General features: G+C 35.3%; 1 protein-coding gene across 8 annotated transcripts in view; it reads right to left on the bottom strand.

Moving 5' to 3' along the window:
* The window catches only part of GPHN (gephyrin), a 524,116-nt gene that overhangs the window by 192,942 nt on the left and 308,324 nt on the right, over positions 1–22,850 (bottom strand). For all 8 annotated transcript variants that reach the window (XM_066272872.1, XM_066272871.1, XM_066272867.1 and 5 more), the window contains one exon: positions 4,518–4,652. In XM_066272872.1, the coding sequence (XP_066128969.1) occupies positions 4,518–4,652 (135 nt within the window). The remainder of the gene's footprint in view (positions 1–4,517; positions 4,653–22,850) is intronic.

Below are 22,850 nucleotides of genomic sequence, written 5' to 3' on the forward strand. Positions count from 1 at the left end.
TATAAAGATGATTCAACACATATACTTTTAAATCATTTTATACATTTAAGTTCAATTAGATAAATAGTGTTTATTTTTTCTCCCCATGAGTTAAAAACTAACTTGCAGGTTAGACTGGCAAAAAATTCCATTCCAATCTTTAAGGTACAAGAGAATATGTGACAATTGACGACATTTATTTTTTAAAGTCAAACTTCAGATGTTTAGGGAAGAAAATAATAAGTGAATTGGTCCTTTAAAATGTTCTCTATTTTAATAACACCTATAGGGAGTAATAAATTGATTGAAGGTTTAGATTTTTTTCTTTTTTGCTATGGTCATTATTCTCTTCTTCAAGCCTCATAATTTTTAATAGAGATGAAACCAGCCTTTCATAGTTGAAACCAGCACTCATTGTGAACCATGCTCACTTTAAAATAGAATTTATCTGTTATATATTCTGCAGCACAAACCATTTTTGGAGACTATTACCATTTTATAACTTGAATCCTCTACATATTGCTCACTTCTTATTTAAATAGAATCCACACACTACTTGAGTTTTGCTTAGGTACTATTTTAATAGGGAAATAAAAAGTTAAAATCCCCAGATTGTTCTTAAATAATACCTCACTGTATCATAGAGCAAAAAGAATGGAAATCATTTATTATCTCAGTCAGATTTCATTAAAAGAAAATATCTGATATAAAAGAGAAAGAACCTTTTCCCTAAATACAATAAAATAATGTCATGTTAGGCAATAAATATTTGCTGGAGATAATGCATTTCAATGAAAAATTGCTTAGGAAAGTAAATATATATATTTTAATTACAAACAAAACAAAAATTATAATGATTTATAGTTATCTTTATGAGATTGTGAAGAGTGTATTAAAAATGAAATCCAAAGTTGGTATATATTTTATAGGTTTTGTTCTCACTATAGCTGGAGAATCTTAAAGGATCAAAAGTATAATCTAGGATGTTATATTGTAGTGAACATATAAAATGTGAATCCAAAATATGTATAAGGTTATATTTGTTGTCATTAAGTGAAACAGATGCACACATGTAAATGTATAGGAAGTCTTCCAGCTTAAATACTGCCCAATAATAAAAAGCTCCAGATGAAAAGGTTGGAATTTTGTTAGTTTTGAATCCTGATTTGGTGATTTAAAACTTTTGTGTTTTCACAAAGACAAGGTTAAATTCTGATGGTTATTACTAGATTATTCTGTATTTCTGATGATAAATCCTAGCACTTCTTATATTCTATTACAATTTGTAGTTGCCTGTTTTGTCTGTAAAAGTAAGAACATGTCTACTAGCTCATGACTGCTCTCTTAGCACCAGGCAAATACTTGTTTTATAAATTAATAAACCCCGTTGTAGAGGCAAAGATTATTGGTTTCATCACAGACATAAAGCTCAAAAAAGTTGAGCAACTTGTTTAATGCAGTGTGGTTATTAAATAAAGAACCCAGCAATTTAATCTAAGTCTTCTACTGTCAAGTCAGGTCTTTCTAATGCTGATCATTGAAAACTGTATTGTATATCTAATTTAAGAAAAATATTTGTACATGTATTCTGTACATGACAGACTGCATCCCTAACCTAAAACATAGAAGGGGAATTTCTATGGAGTTTGGCCAACACTAAAATCAACTAAATTATAAATATCATAACCAAGATGCGGTAACAAAAAATGTTGAACCCAATTGTGTTCTAATTTTGTACTGGATATCATTCCTAGGATGTCTCATACATATCTCACTGAACAGTCAGAATCAAAATGTATTAATTCTTCTTTCTTTTACTCTCAAATCTTGCTTCTTCTCTATTATTACTTAACATAGTTAATATCATCATTAACGCACATCTCAAATGAAAAACCTGACTTTCTGACTTTTTCTCTACCCTAAATTTTTATGCTAAAAATTAAAATAAATAATTCATCTGAACAGATTTAAGTGCTAAAACTATAGCCTTAAAATCTGATCAGTTGGCAAAGCCAAAACTTTTTCATTATTTAAAATTTAAAAAACTGATATTAAAAACGAATTTTGAAGTTACCAAATTAGACTATTCATGTACAAATGAAGTTTTTGTCTTAGAGTTTTTGAATAGTGATAACTGTCTGGTGACAAATGGCTTTGAATTGATCATTATTGCTAAATATAAATTCTCAAAACCTCTATCCAGCACAAAAGCTTTTGTTTTATGTTTATTTACCCTTCATGTCCTTGGTGAAATACTACTCCTTAGAAAGGTCTTCTCTGGTCATCATATCTAAGTAAGGTTTCACTCCTATTATTTTCTATCACTACTTTTTCATTTCTTCTTGCATGAATTTCAAGTTATAACTGTTAAGTTATTTTAAAATTATAATTAATAAAAATTTTATCTACCTATTTATTTTAATATACCACTGACTGAAATGCAAAATCCATGAAGGTAGAGATTATATCTATCACTGATATAAAAGCACATAATAAGAGCATCTAATTTAGATTTAATCAGCAGTCTTGTAATTTGAGACATTTAATACAAAGAGTAATATGACTTTCTTCACTCATTTAAAATAACAATATTCAAAGTAGTTTTCTTATTATATCAGTATTCTGATTCAGCCTTAACAGTTTAATTTTAGTATTATACTAAAACACTAATTTTATCTTTGAAGAATACATTCTGCTTCTGGTAAAAATCATCTATCATCTAAAACTAACAGAATCTTATTCCTAAATAAAAATATAGAAAAAAATTCCTAGGGGAAAAAAATTCAAATACACTGCTTTATTTGAACTCATTGTCAGCTTGAGCATCAAAGTGTTAACTAAGAAAAAATATCAAGACAAGCCGCTTGCTTCCTACAGTTTGCAATAAGCAAATGAACTTAATATTAACATTTTAATTTTTTGAATTTGACTTAATTAAATTTGGAAATATCAGGTGATTTTAAAAATTGGATTCAATATTACTTTTGTAATTAAAATGTAATTACAAGGTTTAAAAAAGGTCCGAGAAAGACTATGCATCATTAAATTATGTTTAAAATATTTATGTTCACAGTATATTGTCAAGGAAGAAAGTTGCTGAGTCTTAGACAGTTCTGTATTCTCAGGATTTAGATCTTAATATTTGGTGAATGGCTAAACGTTACTAATGACTTTAACTTTCAGCTTTAATTGTTTACCAAATGTTATAAATGAGTACAGCTTGTACCATTAGAATTTAATGCAATTAAACAATAAATTATTTTGTTTTATAAATTTAAAAGACATAGATGAGATTCATTTATTCAATTTTAGTTTTGAGCACTCAATGTTTTCATTTAGTTGAAGATGCAGTTGCCTGGCATCTGAATGGCATTAACATCCATTTTACATCTAGAATGTTCTTATAATTTTTCTTCACTGAAGATTTAGGACCTTAATTTTTTTAAATTATAAATTTAATATCAATTACTTTTGATACAGGTCTAAAAACAATGATATACAACAGTAACACTCTGAAGATTTTGCTGAGAAGGTTATGCTGTGGACTGTAAAAGCAACTGTACTACACATCTCAAGAACTGCTTGAGATCACATGCAGTTGAATCCAATAATAACATTGATAAATTCAGAAAAGTTGGAATTAAGAAGGACCGCTTAAATTTGATGACAGAGAAAGTCACAATTTGAAAGATTACCTGCAGATCCCTAGAATAAACAGAGTGTATAGCTTGATAGCTAACAGTGTTTGTTATTAAGAAGAATTTTTACTGTTACCCTTTTGATGCCGATATCAAATCCATCCTATCGAAAACATAAGGTACAAACAACTACCTTAATCAGAGAAGGGACATTTCAGGAGAAAACAGTTATAACCATAATTAAGTTTGCTATTTACTTTATCATTTACATGAAAATGTAAGGCAGCAAAAAAAATGTCTAATCCTTATTTCCTCCATACATAATCCAGTTCTTGGGAAAATTATAAAAAATAAATACTAAGATACTGCTTCCCTCCCCCAAAGTTTGGCATTAAAACTTTCTTTCTAATCAATTTAGATATGTTTCCAAATATTAGGCAGCAACATTCCAAGTTGAAAATGTTTGAAAAAATTTGGAATGATACTAGAGCAGGGAGGTACCCCAACCTGGACAAGCTAAAAAAAAAATCCCTTTGGTGACATATTTTTTTGTTAATCTTGCTATTTACTGGCCAGAAATGCATTTATCTTATGCATAAAAATGTAACTCTACATTTATACTAATGAGTATGCTAAGAAAATAACAAGTCTACAACAAAGAAACAGGAGCTACAAAAGTGATACCTGTAGCCGTGATGTAGGAGTAGACATTTTGCATGAAATTGTTCTACTGTTGGCCTAATATGACAATTTGTGAAACAATGGGTGGTAACTATCTTATCGTTCATTAATTTTTCATTGTTTTATCATGCATGCAACCCAACCTTGACAAGCAGAGGAAAATATTGGTTAGTTTTTCCAGAGTCACATAAATAGACAAGGCCAAGGAACTAGACTTACTTTTGGAGTTGGGCAGGAAGCTGTAGAAAGGCGAGATGTAGCCTGAGCACGAGGCGATTCCGAAGGAGTAGTGCTGAGGGAAGCTGTGTCTCGTGGGAGCACCTGAACACCACGAGAAATTATGGAGTCTGGAATCTGATCAAGGGAAATAAATATAGTTTAATATTCTGAATACCAACAGCATGTAAAATCAATACATATCCACACCTAATTTTCTTCTTGAGTGTGGGAGCATTCTTTGCTCAGTGCTCGTGTATTTCTTCTTATGTACTGCTAGTTATAAATGAATCCAACTATTTGGGATAGAATATAAACCTTCAGATTAAAATATTTTCCCTGGCCAAATAATATTTTATTAAACATTTTTTTATGAGACCTCCTAACCACAGTTGCATTGTGCTTAGGAGTAAAGTATTTGACATTCACATAATGGTTCTGCCATTTAATATTTATGTATTTCCTAGATATATTCCATTTCCCTTTCAAATTCATTATCCATTCTTCTTCATGCTCTCTACTCCAGGCTGACTTATGTATAAATAGAATCAACAAACTTCTTGTGTTCTCTGGTTTCTAGTTGGATTCAGCCAATGGAAGGCACTATCAGGAAACTGAGGGTTGGAGGAAGGTAAGCTTTGATATTTATTCCCTTGGCTTCTTCTCTACCGGGTCATCACAGGTTGGCTAGTATGCTAGGATCACAGCTCTTGTCAGATGACACTTGCTTATAATCTCTTTTCTGAAGTCTAATAGCAGCTCCCCCCCCTTGTCCCATCAGGATTAGGAGTATTACTGATTTGCACTATTACTAGTCCTAGGGCATTGCATTATGTCTGGTTACTTTCCCTAAAATCTAACTACACCTTTGTAAATACCATAGTCCTTTATTAAACTCTTCTCAGTTATCCATTTAAGTATATTATGACTTCTGCTGGGGCACTGATAAATGTATTTTTCTAATCGCTATTTTCATTATCTAAAATATGAAGATAATGACAGCATCAACCTCACTGGATTACTGCTAAGGATTAAATAAGAAAATGTATATAAATTTTCTAGCACTTCCAAGTAGTAAATACTTAATAAATGTTGGTCATTATTATTATTATATTATTCCTATAACATCATAAAGACTGATGTAGTTGAATATCACTATTATAAAAATATACAAACATCAGGACAAATGTGATTTATTTTAAAATAATTACTATATTTTTGTTAATTATAAAATTTATTATTTGGGGCTATGCATAATTTAGTTTATGTTCTGGGCTAGTACTAATGGGTGTAGTACTCAATCTTTTTTTTTAATTTTTAAATTTTATTTAGAAAATTCACTTTAACAGTGTGACATTGATCAATAAAGAGTACATAAGTTTCAGGTAAACATTTCTATAGCATTTGAACTGTTGATTGTGTTGTATACCCATTACTCAAAATCAAATAATTTTCTGTCACCTTACATTTGTCCCTTTTAAACCTTTCTCCCACACTTAACCTCTTCCCCCTGGTAACCACTTCACTTTTATCTATGTCCATGAGTCTCAGTTTTATTTACAACTGATGTATGAAACTATACAGTTCTTAGCTTTTTCTGCTTTACTTATTTCACTCAGTACAACGTTCTCAAGGTCCACCCATGTTGTCCTAAGTGTCACTATGTCACATTTCTTAAGACTGAGTAGCATTCCTTTGTATATATGTAGCACATCTTCTTTATCCAATCCTCTATCAAGGAACACTTTGATTGTTTCCATGTCTTGATCACTGTGAATAATGCTGTGATAAACATGGGGATGCATGTGTCTTTACATACCAATGTTTTCGAGTATTGAGGGTAGAGACCCAGTAGAAGAACTGCTGGGTCAAATAGTAGTTCTATTCTTAATTTTTTGAGGACCCACCAAACATTCTTCCATAATGGTTCTAATCTTAAAGTGAGAACTTGACCACTTTCAAATTTTGTGCATGAGGGAAAAATCATTTGGTAAAAATATATACAATTAACATTCAATCAATAAATATCACTTACTATGTAACAAGAAAGAGGTAGCAGCCAGGCTTTGTGACTAGAAAGGTGCTTCTCATCTTTTTCTCACAAAGGATATAAAACTATTTCCAAAGAAACTCTTTTATTTAGTTTCTCTACCAACATCCTTAAAACCAATGGTAATGCCACTATTACAAGAGCTTGACAATTTATATGATTTATGAAAAATATCCCCAAACTAGGATGCAAAGCAATGGGAATTCAGAAAAGAAAAATGGTTCCATTTGCCGGTACATTTGAGTACTACATTGTGATAAATATTTTAATGAAATGGAGGTAGCCTAATTTAAAAGAGCTATATGTTGTCACTTATGTCTAATAAAAAGGCCATGTATTAGAAATAAGGTCACATGCCCCTATTATAGTTCACATGACATCATGTTCCTATCCTTTTAGCAATGATCATACTTATACATTATAGTGTGATAGTTTGATCAATGTCTATCTCCCATACTAGAATGTATTTTTATGATAATAGAACTGTATTTTTGTTGCTACTGTGTGTCCAGTACACAGTGAAATAACTGCACAAAGTTGTATGTATGTGTGATACATGTATTACCAGACTTTTATACACACACACACACACACACACACCACATGCCTCTTTCTCTTCTCTGTGGATAAATGTAAACAAAACAGTTTGATATTTAAGGGGGAAGATAGGTTTAAATTTTGGGGTATATCCTTTTGAGTGAATAACCTGGAGATGGCCAATAAGCTACTAGAAATCCGAGAATGCAGCTTAGGAAAGAGGGATTAGATATATATTTAGGGAAATATCAATGGAAGTGGTAGTTGCTGTTATGTAAATGTTTCATTTCACCCAAGGAGAATGTATAAAAGAACAAAATATAACGGTTAAAAATTCTAGCTGATTATCATATTAAAGGATTAACAGAAGAAAAAGAATTGGGAAAAATCTGTAAATGGGATGGACATACATCCCATTTTTCCTTGTGCAATCTGAGTTTATACCTATTATCATGGCTGAATTATTAAAGAGCACACTTTTCACTTTCAAAAGTATTTCAGTTTGGGAGATAAATTATTTCGTCTTCCTCTCTTTAAGAAACTGTTAGAGACAAAAGAGAAAATTAAGAAAGAGCAGAAAAAAGGAAAGAAAAAAGGAATAAACTCTCAAGATGTTAAAAATATTGGAGAAAGAAATAGGAGTAGAATGAGAGTGGAAAAGAAGCCATTTAGTTTGATCAATTAAAGAAGTTACCAGAAAAGTAAAAAGAGAAAAAATGAGTTGAGAAAGCAAATAAGGATGATAAAATAAGGTAATTTGTGGGAAGAGAGACATTCATTATCACTCTTTTCTTCAGTGCTTGGTGTAAAGATCTACTCATGAGAAAATAGGAAGGTAGAGGTGGGAAAGATAATTTTAGACACATCATGGAAATCTGGATAAATGCCTTCAGATGAATAAGCATGGAAGACAACTAGGGGTTCAGCAAAGGAATTATCAACCAGCCTTGTGGATTCAGTCAATATTGATAATCATAAATGTTCAATTTCAATATTTAGCCTGGAAATAAATTTTCAACCTATCTCAAAAAAAGAAACTTATGCTGGAGATAGAAACTTAAAAATCATTTGCACAGATATGGTTGTGGAAGCTACAGAAATAGATGAGATCATAAAGACAAATGATCATATTGAAAGAAAACAATATATATATATACACATATATAGATAGATAGATAGATAGATAGATAAAGGGAAAAGAAACAGACACTAAGTAAGATGGGAGTAGTCATTAGTTGCCAGAGAGAGCTATTTAATTATTTCTTGAAAAAACATACCTGATTATAAAAGGTAAATACAAAAGTAGGATGTAAGAAAAAAAGAGGCAGTGAATATAGATTAAACTGTTAATGGACATTTGTATTGTTTCCATTTTGGAGACATTATGAACAATGCCATTATGAACATTCTTATGCATGTATCACAGTTTCCATAGGCATTAATTCTAGCAGGTATATAATCTCAAGAACAAAATTACTCTTATAGGGTATAAATATCCTCTTTTACAAATTTCTAAACTGGTTAAGCCAATGTATATGTCTATCAAGAGAGAATGATGACAGTTGTTCTTACACCACAATTTATCTCAACCTAATATTGTCAGTATTATTGGTAGCAATATCTTATGGTGGTTTTCATTTTTCTTATCTTAACTGTTAATGAGTAAGCACGTTTCTATGTTTATTAGTTTAGATATTCTCTTTTGTAAAGTCCCTGTTCAAATCTTTTGCCCATTTTTTGTTAAATTGTTATATTTCTCTATTTTAAATAATTAGTCCTTTATCAGTTTTATATGGTGTAAATATTTATTCCTACTCTGCAGTTTGTCTTCTTACTTTATTATGTCTTTTTTTTTTTAAGTGAGAAAAGGGGAGATAGTGAGACAGACTCCTGCATGCGCCCCAACCGGGATCCACCTGGCAACCCCCGTCTGAGGCCAATACTCAAATCAACCAAGCCAATTTTAGCATCTGAGGGTGATGTGCTCGAACCAACCTCAGCGCTTTGGGCCATGTTCAAACTAATTGAGCCACTGGTTGCGGGAAGGAAAGAGGGAGAGAAGGGGGAGAGGGAGGAAAGAAGCAGGTAGTCACTTCTGTGTGCCATGACTGGGAATCAAACCTGGGACATCTGCACATCAGGCCAACACTCTATCCACTGAGTCAACTGGCCAAGGCCTTTATCATGTCTTTTGATGAATTTATTTTCATTTGAATTTAGATATTTCTATCAACATTTTCTTTTATAGTTAGTAGTCTTTATGTCTTAAAAGGAATCCTTCCTGAGTGACCCAGTGGAAATGGTAAAGTAGTAATGCCAAAAGTCCATCCTTCCACTAAAGAGGTAAATAAATCCATAATAATGTCAAAATCAATTTTACCAGAAATCTAGAAACTAATAAAAAATTTAAAGTAACCAGGAGAATGCTTAATCAATTAAAAAAAACAACAAAAAACGGAATGCTCATACACTACACAGCTTAGTGGTAGTCTTGAAGACACAGTCCATAGAGCGTTGGCCTAGCGTGCGGAGGACCCGGGTTCGATTCCCGGCCAGGGCACACAGGAGAAGCGCCCATTTGCTTCTCCACCCCTCCGCCGCACTTTCCTCTCTGTCTCTCTCTTCCCCTCCCGCAGCCGAGGCTCCATTGAAGCAAAGATGGCCCGGGCGCGGGGGATGGCTCTGTGGCCTCTGCCTCAGGCGCTGGAGTGGCTCTGGTCGCAACATGGCGACGCCCAGGATGGGCAGAGCATTGCCCCCTGGTGGGCAGAGCGTCGCCCCATGGTGGGCGTGCCGGGTGGATCCCGGTCGGGCGCATGCGGGAGTCTGTCTGTCTGACTGTCTCTCCCCGTTTCCAGCTTCAGAAAAATGAAAAAAAAAAAAAAAAAGACAGTCCAATTCCTGGTAAAGGTTCTTACACTAAAAGAAGAACAAACCTTCTTCTCAAAAACTGTGAATTTTTTCCACATGTCTGGCAGCTTAATGAAGGACACATTTGAAGGGCCTGCCTTTATTTCCCTTGACTAGCAATACTCTCACAGTTCAGGCAGTTAACTGGGGGGGGGGGCAGTAATTGTCAATTTTTTTTAATGTAGTGAGAGGAAGGAAGGCAGAGAGACAGACTCCCGCATGTGCCCTAACCAGGATCCACCCAGCAAGCCCACTAGGGGGTGATGCTCTGCCAATCTGGGGGCATTACTCCATTGTTCAGCAACTGAGCTCTTATTTAGTGCCTGAGGCGGAGGTCTTGGAGACATCCTCAGTACCTGGGGCCAACTCAATCCAATAAAGCTATGACTACAGGAGGGAAAGAGAGACAGAAAGAGAGAGAGAAGTGGGGGTAGGGGATGGGTGGAGAAGCAGATGGGTACTTCTCCTAAATGCCCTGACTGGGAACCAAACCCAGGATATTCACAAGCTGGGCCGATGCTCTATCACTGAGCCTACCAGCCAGAGACAATAATTGTCAAAATTTAAAAGCAAATGTATTAACTGATGTCCTGACAAGGAATAACAGTTGGGATGAATAATAGAGTAACTGAAATATTCAGGTATAAAGGCTTTGAAAAGTTCCTAGATATTACTGGGAATCCAGAAGTTTATGCACATGCCCAGGGTTAGATTCATTCTCGGAAGACTTCACTTAATTTTTACTTCTTCTTGAATTTCAGACTGCACAATTGGGAAGTAAAGGATAACACAGGATTGTAAACTGCCTGGGGGAGTGTTGTAAGCATGCCCTGATATATACAAAGAACCCATCTGCAAAGAATGGAAGATTTATATATATAAAAATAAATGCATATCCTCCTCCATCTCCTGGCATTTAAGGAAATCTCTGTCCTGAATCACTAGCTGACCAGGAAACTAACAGAACTGAGACTTCAATTGCCATACACTACAAAGAAAAACAGATCTGACAAAAATAGTTCCGAAAAGTTAATCAAGGCCTTGACTGGGTGGCTGAGCTGGTTAGAGCATCATCCTGATAGGCCAACGTTGTGAGTTTGATACCTAGTCATGGCACATACAAGGATCAACCAATGAATGCCTAAGTAAGTGGAATAAAAAAATCATGCTTCTCTCCCTAAAAAAATAAAACATAAAATTTAAAACATTAATCAACAAATAAACACCAATTATAATAATAGGTAGTAATATACCCCAGAAATAAGGGAGAATCCAATTTCCAGATTGCCACTTATAACATTCAAAGAATCCAGTTTGCAATAAAAAATGATAAAGTTTGCAAAGGAACAAAAAAAGTATGCTTCATGCAGAGAAAAAAAGAAATAGAAATTGTCCTTGAGAAAGCTGAACTGACTAGGCAAAGATTATAAATGAAGTTTTAAAAATATACTCAAAGAGCTAAAAAAAATCCTGGACAAAGAACTAAGGAAAGCATGGAAATGATGTCTTGTTAATAGGGAATATCAATAAAAATAAAGAGATAAAAATAAACCACACTGAATTTCAAAAGTTGAAAAGTAAAATAACTAAATTGAAAAATCCAGTAGAGTGGTTCAGAGGCAGACTTGAACAAGAAGAAAAAAAGAATTAATGAACTTGAAGATATATCAATTTAGAATACCCAGTTATAGGAGCAGAAAAAAAAACACAGGACTCAGGAAACCAATGGGACACCAACAACTGTACCAACATATGCATAATGGGAGTTTCAGAGGAGAGGAAAGAGGCAGAGACAATATTTGAAGAAGTAATGCCTGAAAACTTTTCAAATTTGATGAAGATATAAATCTGTATCTCTGAGAAGCTCAACAACCTAAGTGGGTAAACTCAAAAATGTATCAACTAAGACATAACACTGAAACTGTTGAGAGTAAAAGAGAAAAACAGAATGCTGAAAGCAGCAAAAGAGAAGCAACTCATACAGGAGATCCTCAATAAGAGTAACAGTTGATTTCTCAACAGAGAACATAAGGATCAGGAGGCAGTGAAATGACATTCAAATGCTGAAAGATAAATAATACTTCAATCAAAAATTTTTTATCTGTCAAAATCTTCAAAAATAATGTATAAACCATGCCTGGCCAGTGAATTCAGATGGTTAGAGTGTTGTTCTGAAACACCAAGGCTGTAGGTTCAATACCCAGCCAGGGCACATACAGAAAGCTACCAATGAATTCACAACTAAGTGGAACAAAAAATGAGTACTTCTCTTTCTCTCTATCTCACTCTTTTCTTCTCTCTGTCTCTCTAAAATCAATCAATAAAAATTTAAAAAATAAAGGACTAGTCAAGACATTCTCAGCTAAACAAAAACAGAGAGTTCAATGCTAGTAGACCTACCCTACAAGAACAGGGAGGGAGTCCTTCAGGCTGAAATAAAAGAACAATATAGTAATTTGGAATTCACACGAAGAAATAAACAACATTCTTACTCACCATAGGTAAATATAAAATTCAGTGTTGTGTATTTTGGTTTGAAAATTTACATTTATTCTTATATAATTTAAAAAGATATTTCAGGTAAAAAGTAATCAAAAGAGAGCTGGGATGATTATAATAAATCAAACAAAATAAGCTTTAAGATAATAATGGTTATAAGAGATATTATATAATGATAAAAGATCAATTCCATTAGAAGATAGAATAATTATAAACATACATGCATCTAACCAGAGTCCCACAAAATATGAAGCAAAAACTGACAGTATTGAAGAGAAATATGGTCAATATTAGTGCTAGGAGATTTTAACGCTCTACTTTCAATAATGGTTAGAACAACTAGTTAGAAGATCAAAAGTAAAACAGATGACTTGAACAACAGTGTAAACCAATTAGACCTAGCAACCATGTAGAAAACAATCAGCCTGATAACAATAGAACATACATTGTTATCAAGTGGATATGGAACATTCTCCAGGATAGACAAAATGTTAGGCCACAAAATAATTCTCAGTAAAATATTAAAATCATACAATGTATTTTCTCTGGCTATTAAAATAAATATAGAAAGAAATTGGGAAATTTACAGATGTGTGCTAAACGCATTCTTAAACCAATGAGTCAAGGAAGAAATCACAAGGAAAATTAGAAAATATTTTGATATGAATAAAAATGAAAACATAACAGAGTTCTTCTGGTCAAGATGGTGTAGTAGGTAAACATAGTACTGGCATTCTCCCACAACCAAATCAAAATTTCAACTAACCTAGAGAACAACCATCATTGAAAATAGCCTCAAATCTAGTTGAATTGTCCTCTAACTAAGGATATACAGAAGAAGCCACATGGAGACTGGTAGGAGGAATGGAGAAACGGAACATGTGGGTCCCACACTCATGTTTGGCAGTTAAAATGGGGAGGGATATCTTAGCTTCAGAGGTTCTCTGTTGAGGAACAAGGGGTCCCAGACCCACACTGTGCCCCTTAGCACAGGTTTCAGTGCCAGTAAGAGGAGTCCACATAACTTCTAGTTGTGAAAACCGGTGGAGAATGTGGCTAAGTGAGACAGAGTTTCTGGAGTCCCAGGTGTTCCCCTTAAAGGGCCTGCATAAGGACTTACACAGATTTACTCCCTCTGAGCTCCGGCACTGAGACAGCAGCTTCAAAGGTGCCAGGGATATATGGGGAGAAACTGAATTGTCTGGCATCAATCAAGGGCTGGAGGAGCAGCTTCCTCCTAGACAGAACTGCTGGCAGAAATCATTGTTCTTTGCAGAGACTTCTCCTTGCAAAAGCAGGCCGGTGCCATATCTGAGTCTCCATCAATCTAACATTGTTCACTCCACACTGTTGATTATCTGAGCCCGGCCTCACTCAACTTCTGGGCCCACTGAAGCTGCTTCTGTGGCTTTTCCATACAAATGGCTTGTCTTTCTCATACTGAAGATTTTCCTAAATTCTCTCAAAGGTTAATAAATCCCAAACAAGCAGCATCTGGTCTTGTCATGCCCTATACCTCTTGCTAAGTGGCCTCAGGCCCAGCACTAGTGGAAGCCAGACTTTGTCCACAGCTCGGCCTACCCAGGGCACCTTTAAGAAGACCAGTGCAACTAGCAGCCAGCTGCAGACTGCTTTGTAGTTCATGCTGCATGGCACTAGGCAGGGCATAGGTGGCAGCTGACCTTGGCCTGTACCAGAGTCAGTGCACTCTGTAGCCAGCATCAGGCCAGGGTTGAGCACCACCCAACTTTCATAAATGACACACCCAAGGGATGGATACTTTGGACACCAGAGCCCCACTGAAGCCATTTCTGTTCTGTGGGGCAGGTCCCTGCGCAGCAGTTCCTCCACTGTAGTGGCAGGTTCTCATAGCTAATTGTCCAGAGAGTCAATTCCTGCCACTGACATGCCAACAGCAATCAAGGCTCAACTACAACAGGAGGGTGCACACAGTCCAAAAGAAGGAGCACCCAGAGTACCTGGCTTGGGTGATCGGGGAGGCTGTCCCACTGGGCCCTACAGACACTTATTACATAAGGCCACCGTTCTAAGACTAGAAGAGATCTACCTATACATAAAAACAAACAGAGAAACAGCCAAAATGGGAAGACAAAGAATCATGTCCCAAAAGAAAGAACAGGAGAAATCTCCAGAAAAGAACAAAATGAACTGAAGGAAAATAAACTACCACATACAGAATTCAAAACAATGGTTATAAGAATTCTCAATGAACTCAGTGAGAACTTCAAAAAAACAGCTTGTTAGAAATGAAGAATAACTGAAATGAAGGATACACTAGAAGAAATCAACAGATTATTAGATAAAGCAGCAGGTTGAATAAGCAATTTAAAAGAAAAGGTAGCAGAAAACACCCAGTCAGCAAAAACAAAAACAAAAACAAAAACAAAAAAGGATAGCTTAAGGGACTCCTGGGACAACATTAAGTGTAACAACATCTGCATTATAAGGGTGGGAGAAGGAGAAGAGAGAAAGCAAGGAATCGAAACTTAAATGAAGAAAAAATAACTGAAAACTCCCCTAACCTGGTGAAGAAATAAGACAAACAAATCCAGAAAGTGCAGAGTTCCAAACAAGATGAACCTAAAGTGGTCTATACCAAGAAACATCATAATGAAAATGGCAAAGATTAAAGCAGAGAGAATCTTAAAAGCCTATAGGGGAGACCCTATAAGACTAATTTCTTAAAAGAAACTTTTTAAAAAATTTTTTATTAAATTTTAATTTATTGTGTTTACATAGATTCAAGTGTCCCACTGAATATAACTCCCTTACCCCCCCACCCCTGGGTCCCTTTTTATACCCCTTTTGCCCCCCTTCCTTTTACTCCCTCCCCCTTTCCCTCTAGTATTTGCTGCCCTGTTATCTATACCTATGTGTTATGTATACTTTAAAGGTTGTAAGGGATTGGCAAGAAATATTCAAAGTGATGAAAAGCAAGGGCCTACAAACAAGATTACTCTACCCAGTAAAGCCTTCATTTAAAATTGAAGGGTAGATAAAGACTTTCCCAGACAAGTAAAAGCTAAAGGAGTTTATTACCACCAAACCAGTATTACAAGATATTTTAAGCGAGGCCTGTGGTTGTGCAGTGGATAGAGCATTGACCTGGAACACTGACATAGCTGGTTCAAAACTCTGGCTTGCCTGGTCAAGGCACATATGAGAATCAATCAATGATGAAAAACTAAAGTGAAGCAACTAATAGTTGTTCTTTCTCACTCCACCTCCTCACTTCTCTGTCAAGTCAATAAAATCTTAATTTTTTTTAAAAAAGATGTATGTTAAAGAGTCTTAAGTAGAAGAAAAAAAGATCAAATACTTGAATAACAAAAGGGCAATAAATGCATAGCCATCAACAATTACTTTAAATGCAAATAGATTAAATGATAAAATCAAAAGATACAGAATGGCTGAATGGAAAAGAAAACAAGGCCCTTACATATGCTGACTATAAGGGACTCACTTCAAATCAAAGATAGAGACTGAAAACAAAAGGATGGATGAAGATACTTCGTGAAAATAGGAGCAAAGAAAACAAAAAAGCTGGGGTAGCAATACTGATAAAGACAAAATAGACTTTAAAACAATGGCTATAATAAGAGACAAAGAAGGACCCAGCAATTCCATTTCTGGATATTACCTGAAGAGAGTAAAAAACCTAAATATTATAGAAAAGACATATGTATATCTATGTTCATTGCAGCATTATTTACAATAGCCAAAATATGAAAGCAATATTAAAAACCCATAGCTAACCCATAGTTAATCTCCTACCTAATAATGAAAGACTGAAAACTTCCCTCTAAAATCAGGACCAAGGATGTCTGCTCTCAATACTTCTTTTCAACATTGTACTGTAAGTTCTATCCAGGGAAATTAGGCAAGACTAAGAAATTAAAGGCACCCATTTGGAAAGGAAGAAGTAAATCTAGCTCTACTTGTACATGAAGAATCCACAGAAAAACTGTTACAGCTAATAAATTCAGCAAAGTTGCATGATACAGGAAGAGCCCACAAAAATCAGTTTGATTTTTATATACTACTACAGAAAATTTAAAAAGAAAATTAAAAAAGCTAATTACATTAGCATGACAGAGAAAAAAATATTAAAGAATAAACTTAACCAAAGAGGTGCTAGACTTGAACACTGAAAATTACAAAACATAAAAAGACGTAACTAAGTTGGAAAACATATTGTTAAGACAGCAGTATTATGCAAAGGGATCTACACATTCAATGCAATCCCTATTAAATCCCAACAGATTTTTTTGCAAAAATTAAAAAATGCATCCTAAAAAGAAAGTTGGAGGACTCACACTTTTCAATCTCAAAGCTTACTTCAAAGATACAGTAATCAAGAGTGAAATTTTGGCATAAGAATAGACATATACTGCTCACAAAACTTAGGGGATATTTTATCACTTCATATTCATTTTTAAATATCCCCTAATTTTTTTTGTACTTCTCCAAAGCCAAAAACAGAGAGGCAGTCAGACAGACTCCCGCATGCGCCTGATCAGGATCCACCCGGCACGCCCACCAGGGGGCGATGCTCTGTCCATCCGGGGCGTTGCTCTGTTGAGACCAGAGCCACTCTAGTGCCTGAGGCAGAGGCCACAGAGCCATCCTCAGTGCCCGGGTCAACTTTGCTCCAATGGAGCCTTGGTTGTGGGAGGGGATGAAACAGAGAGGAAGAAGGGGGGGGGGCGTGGAGAAGCAGATGGGCACTTCTCCTGTGTGCCCCGGCTGGGAATCAAACCCAGGACTCCTGCATGCCAGGCTAACGCTCTACCACTGAGCCAACGGGCCAGGGCCTAAAATATCCCCTATTTTTTGTGAGCAGTATATATTTCAATGGAAAAGAACTGAGAGTCAGAAATCCCTTACCTTTGAGGTTAACTGATTTTTGACAAAGGTACCATGACAGTTAAGAATAGTCTTTTCAATAAATTGTGCCTAAATAACTGGATATACACATTAAAAAATATAAAGTTGGACCTTTACTTCACACCATATACAAAAATTATCTCAAAATAGATCAAAGGTCTAAATGTAAAAGCTAAAATGATAAAATTCTCAGAAGAAAACAGAGGTAAATATTTATTACTTTAAGTTTGTTAATTATTAGATATGATATTAAAATCATAAAAATATTTTTAGCCATATCAGACCATCAAAATTAAAAACATTTGTACATCAAAGTTCATTAATAAGAAAGGTTGAGAAGACAACCTATAGAATTGGAGAAAATATTTGCAAATCATATACAGGACATGGGTCTAGTATCCAGAATATATAAAGAACACTTACAACTCAACAGCAAATGATAAATAACCCACAAAAGAATCCCCCAAAACAAACAAAACCTCCCTCCATTTTATAAACAGAGGCAAAAGGCTTGAACAGACATTTCTCCAAGAAATATATACAAATGACAAACAAGAGAATTGAAAAGATGTTCATCATCATTAGTCATCAAGGACACGCAAATTAAAACTACAATGAGATGTTACGGCTGAGGAACAGTAGAGACTGTTCATCGTGCCATCCTCCCAAAACCATCTGTATGTATATATCTTTAAGTCTCTGTCTATCACTTATTCAATTTCATACCTTTTCCCGTTTGAGACCACTAATAGACTTGCTGTGGCTGGACCACAACAATTGGCGCCCATACATGTGGCCATCGAATAAGGGAAAGAGGAGAGGAGATGGAACCCCCCAGAAGTGTGCATACGAAACCCCAGAATAGACTCGTTGCAGCTGGATTGTAATAGAAGAAGGTTCAGTCAGGAAAACCATAGGAGCATGGGAAGAGCACAGTACAAGAGAGACCTAAAGATGACAGCGGAGTAGACAGACGCACAAACTCGCAGCTCACACCACCGAACTGGATTACAAACTAATTTATGAACAATCAGCGTGAAAAACCAAATCTGGACTACAAGAACAGCTCTCAAAAACCAAGGAGCAAAGAAGAAGCCACAACAAACCTGGTAGGGAGCGCCTGAATCTCCCTTGCTTACAGGAACAGAGGGAGAGGGGTGAGGCTGAGAGCCCAGAAGGGATCTCACTCCAAGGAGAAGAGCAGTAAATACTGCTCACAGCCACTTGCCTGGCGACCAGGGAACGAGGTGTGTTGAAAGGGCCGGCTTGTCTTCCAAAAAGAAAGAGGAGAGAGAGAGACAGACGGTGAGGGGCAAAGGAATGCAGGGACGACCTGAAAAGCTGTCTCATTCAGTGCTGGAGGTGGCCTTAGCTGGGGGAGGGGCTGATCCTTCCACAAAGCAAAATACAAAGTGCTTCCAGGTCAGAAACCTCCAGACATCTCTCCAGCTCCAATCAGCGTAATAAGACACAGCTGAAAACAAGAAGTGGGGAGGAGGGGCAGTAACTCAGGTCTCCATGGAGATCTGAGATACACCTCCCTCTACTGAAGCTGAGAAAGCAACCCGCTCCCAGAGAGATTAACTGGCAGAAGAGGACTTCAGAGTCTTAGGTTACACCCACCGCATTCCTGGATACAGTTTCAAATAAGCCCCTTGCTGAGATCAGCAAAGAAGACAATCACCTGTAAAGAAAACAAACAAATCAAGACTTCAAAGTGACCCAAAATGAAAGTGGATTACAAATAATAGCTGATGCCAACACAAGAAGACCTAGAAATAACACAATTGAAAACTGGAGGCAGACAACACCAAGCCTAGACTCAACTAGCTCTACAAACAAAACACCCAAACACACAGATATAATGAGAAGACAGGGAAGTGCAATCCAAATGAAACTACAAGAAAAAACATCCAGGAAATGAAGTGAGTGATATGGAAATAACCAAACTTCTGGACGCGGAGTTCAAAATAATGATTGTAAGGATGCTTAGGGATCTTAGAACAACAATGGATGGTCATTACGGACACCTAAATAAAGAAATAGCAAGTATAAAAAAGGATATTGAAATATTAAAAAAGAATCACTCAGAGATGACAAATACAATATCAGAAATAAAGACCACAATGGAAGGAATTAAAATCAGGATGGATAGAGCTGAGGATCAAATCAGCGAGTTGGAGAACAACTGGAATGAAGGCATGAAAGCAGAGAAGAAAAAAGAAAAAAGACTCAAAAAGTCTGAGGAAACTCTTAGAGAGCTCTGTGACAACATAAAGAGAAATAACATTTGCATCATAGGGGTTCCTGAAGAAGAAGAGAAAGAACAAGGGATAGAGACTTTGTTCAATCATATCATAGCTGAAAACTTCCCTAAATTAATGCAGGAGAAACTCTCACAACTTCAAGAAGCACAGAGAACTCCATTAAGAGAAACCCCCAAAAAACTATACCAAGAGACATCATAATTAAAATACCAAAGCTAAGTGATAAAGAGAAAATATTAAAAGCTGCTAGAGAAAAAAAGGCTATCACCTACAAAGGAGCCCCCATGAGGATGACATCCGACTTCTCAACAGAAACACTTGAGGCCAGAAGGGAATGGCAAGAAATATTCAAAGTAATGCAGAATAAGAACCTACAACCAAGAGTACTTTATCCAGCAAGGCTATCATTTAAAATTGAAGAAGAATTAAAAAGCTTCCCAGACAAAATAAAAAAACAAAAAACTCAAGGAATTCATTATAACCAAACCAATGCTGCAGGAAATGTTAAGGGGCATGGTGTAAACAGATCAAAGTGGGAAAAGAATATAGCAAAAGAGGAACACAGCTTTAAAGAATAAAATGGCAATAAACAACTACATATCAATAATAACCTTAAATGTAAATGGACTAAATGATCCAATCAAAAGACATAGGGTAGTTGCATGGATAAGAAAACAGGACCCATATATATGCTGTCTACAAGAAACACACCTTAAAACAAAAGATGCACATAGACTGAAGGTAAAAGGATGAAAAAACACATTTCATGCAAATGGAAATGAAAAAAAAGCTGGGGTAGCAATACTTATATCAGACAAAATGGACTTTAAAACAAAGAATATAGTAAGAGATAAAGAAGGCAACTACATAATGATAAAGGGAGCAATCCAACAGGAAGATATAACTATTATAAATATCTACAAACCTAATATAGGAGCACCTAAATATATAAAGCAGACTTTGATGGATATAAAGGGCAAAATCAACAGCAATACTATAATAGTAGGGGATTTTAATACCCTACTAACATCACTAGATAGATCATCAAGAAAGAAAATTAACAAAGAAACAGAAGACTTAAAGGACACACTAGACCAACTTGATTTAAAGATATCTTCAGAACCTTTCACCATAAAGCAGCAGAATATACATTCTTTTCAAGTGCTCATGGTACATTCTCTAGGATAGACCACATATTAGGGCACAAAAGTGGTCTTAACAAATTTAAGAAGATTGAAATCATATCAAGCACTTTCTCTGATCACAATGGCATGAAACTAGAAATCAACCACAACAGAAAAGCTCAAAAATTCTCAAACACATGGAAACTAAAAAGCAGGTTGTTAAATAATAAATGGATTAAGAATGAGATCAAAGAAGAAATAAAAAAATTCCTAGAAACAACTGACAATGAGCATACATCAACTCAAAATTTATGGGACACAGCAAAAGCAGTACTGAGAGGGAAGTTCATAGCACTACAGGCACACTTTAAGAAGCTAGAAAAAGCTCAAATAAACAACTTAACCCTGCATCTAAAAGAACTAAAAAAAGAACAGCAAGTAAAGCCCAAATGTAGTACAAGGAAGGAAATAATAAAGATCAGAGCAGAAATAAATGACATAGAGGCTAAAGAAACAATACAGCAGATCAGTGAAACCACGAACTGGTTCTTTGAAACGGTAAACAAGATCGATGAACCTTTAACCAGACTCACCAAGAAAAAAAGAGAGAGGACTCAAATAAATAAAATTAGAAATGAGAGTGGAGAAATCACAACTGACACAACAGAAATACAAAATATTGTAAGAAAATACTATGAAGAACTGTATGCCAAAAAACTAGACAACCTAGATGAAATGGACAAATTCCTTGAAACATACAATCTTCCAAAAATCAATCTGGAAGAATCAGAAAACCTAAACAGACTGATTACACCGAATGAGATCAAAACAGTTATCAAAAAATTCCCTACAAAGAAAAGTCCTGGGCCTGATGGCTTCACAAGTGAATTCTACCAAATATTCAAAGAAGAACTAACTCCTATCCTTCTCAAGCTATTTCAAAAAATTCAAGAGGAAGGAAGACTTCCAAGCTCCTTTTATGAGGTGAGCATAATTCTGATTCCAAAACCAGGCAAAGACAATACAAAGAAAGAAAATTAGAGGCCAATATCCCTGATGAATATAGATGCTAAAATCCTCAACAAAATATTAGCAAACCGGATCCAACAATATATGGAAAAAATCATACACCATGATCAAGTGGGATTTATTCTGGGGAGGCAAGGCTGGTACTATATTTGCAAATCCATCAATGTGATTCATCACATAAACAAAAGGAAGGAGAAAAACCACATAATTTCAATAGATGCAGAAAAAGCATTTGATAAAATCCAGCACCCATTTATGATCAAAACTCTCAACAAAGTGGGAATACAGGGAACATACCTCAACATGATAAAAGCCATATGACAAACCCACAGCCAACATCATACTCAATGGGCAAAAATTAAAAGCAATCCCCCTAAGATCAGGAACAAGGCAGGGGTGCCCCCTTTCACCACTCTTATTCTACATAGTCCTGGAAGTTCTAGCCACAGCAATCAGACAAGAAGAAGAAATAAAAGACACTCAAGTTGGAAAAGAAGAAGTAAAACTATCATTATTTGCAGATGATATTATATTGTATATAGAAAACCCTAAAGTCTCAGTCAAAAATCTACTGGACCTGATAAATAAATTCAGCAAAGTTGGCAGGATATAAAATTAATACTCAGAAATCAGAGGCATTTTTATACACCAGGAAAGAACAGTCAGAAAGAGAAACTAAGGAAACAGTCCCCTTCACTATTACAACCAAAAAAATAAAGTACTTAGGAGTACATTTAACCAAGGAGACTAAAGACTTGTACTCGGAAAATTATAAAACATTGATAAAAGAAAGCAAGGAAGATACAAACAAGTGGAAGCATATACTGTGGCTCATGGTTAGGAAGAATAAACATCATTAAAATGTCTATATTACCCAAAGAAATTTATAAATTCAATGCAATACCAATTAAAATACCAAGACATACTTTAAAGGTATAGATCACATATTCCAAAAATTTATATGGAACCAAAAGAGAACACAAATAGCCTCAGCCATCTTAAAAAAGAAGAA

This window comes from Saccopteryx bilineata, chromosome 4, assembly GCF_036850765.1.
Source record: "Saccopteryx bilineata isolate mSacBil1 chromosome 4, mSacBil1_pri_phased_curated, whole genome shotgun sequence".
NCBI lineage: Eukaryota > Metazoa > Chordata > Mammalia > Chiroptera > Emballonuridae > Saccopteryx > Saccopteryx bilineata.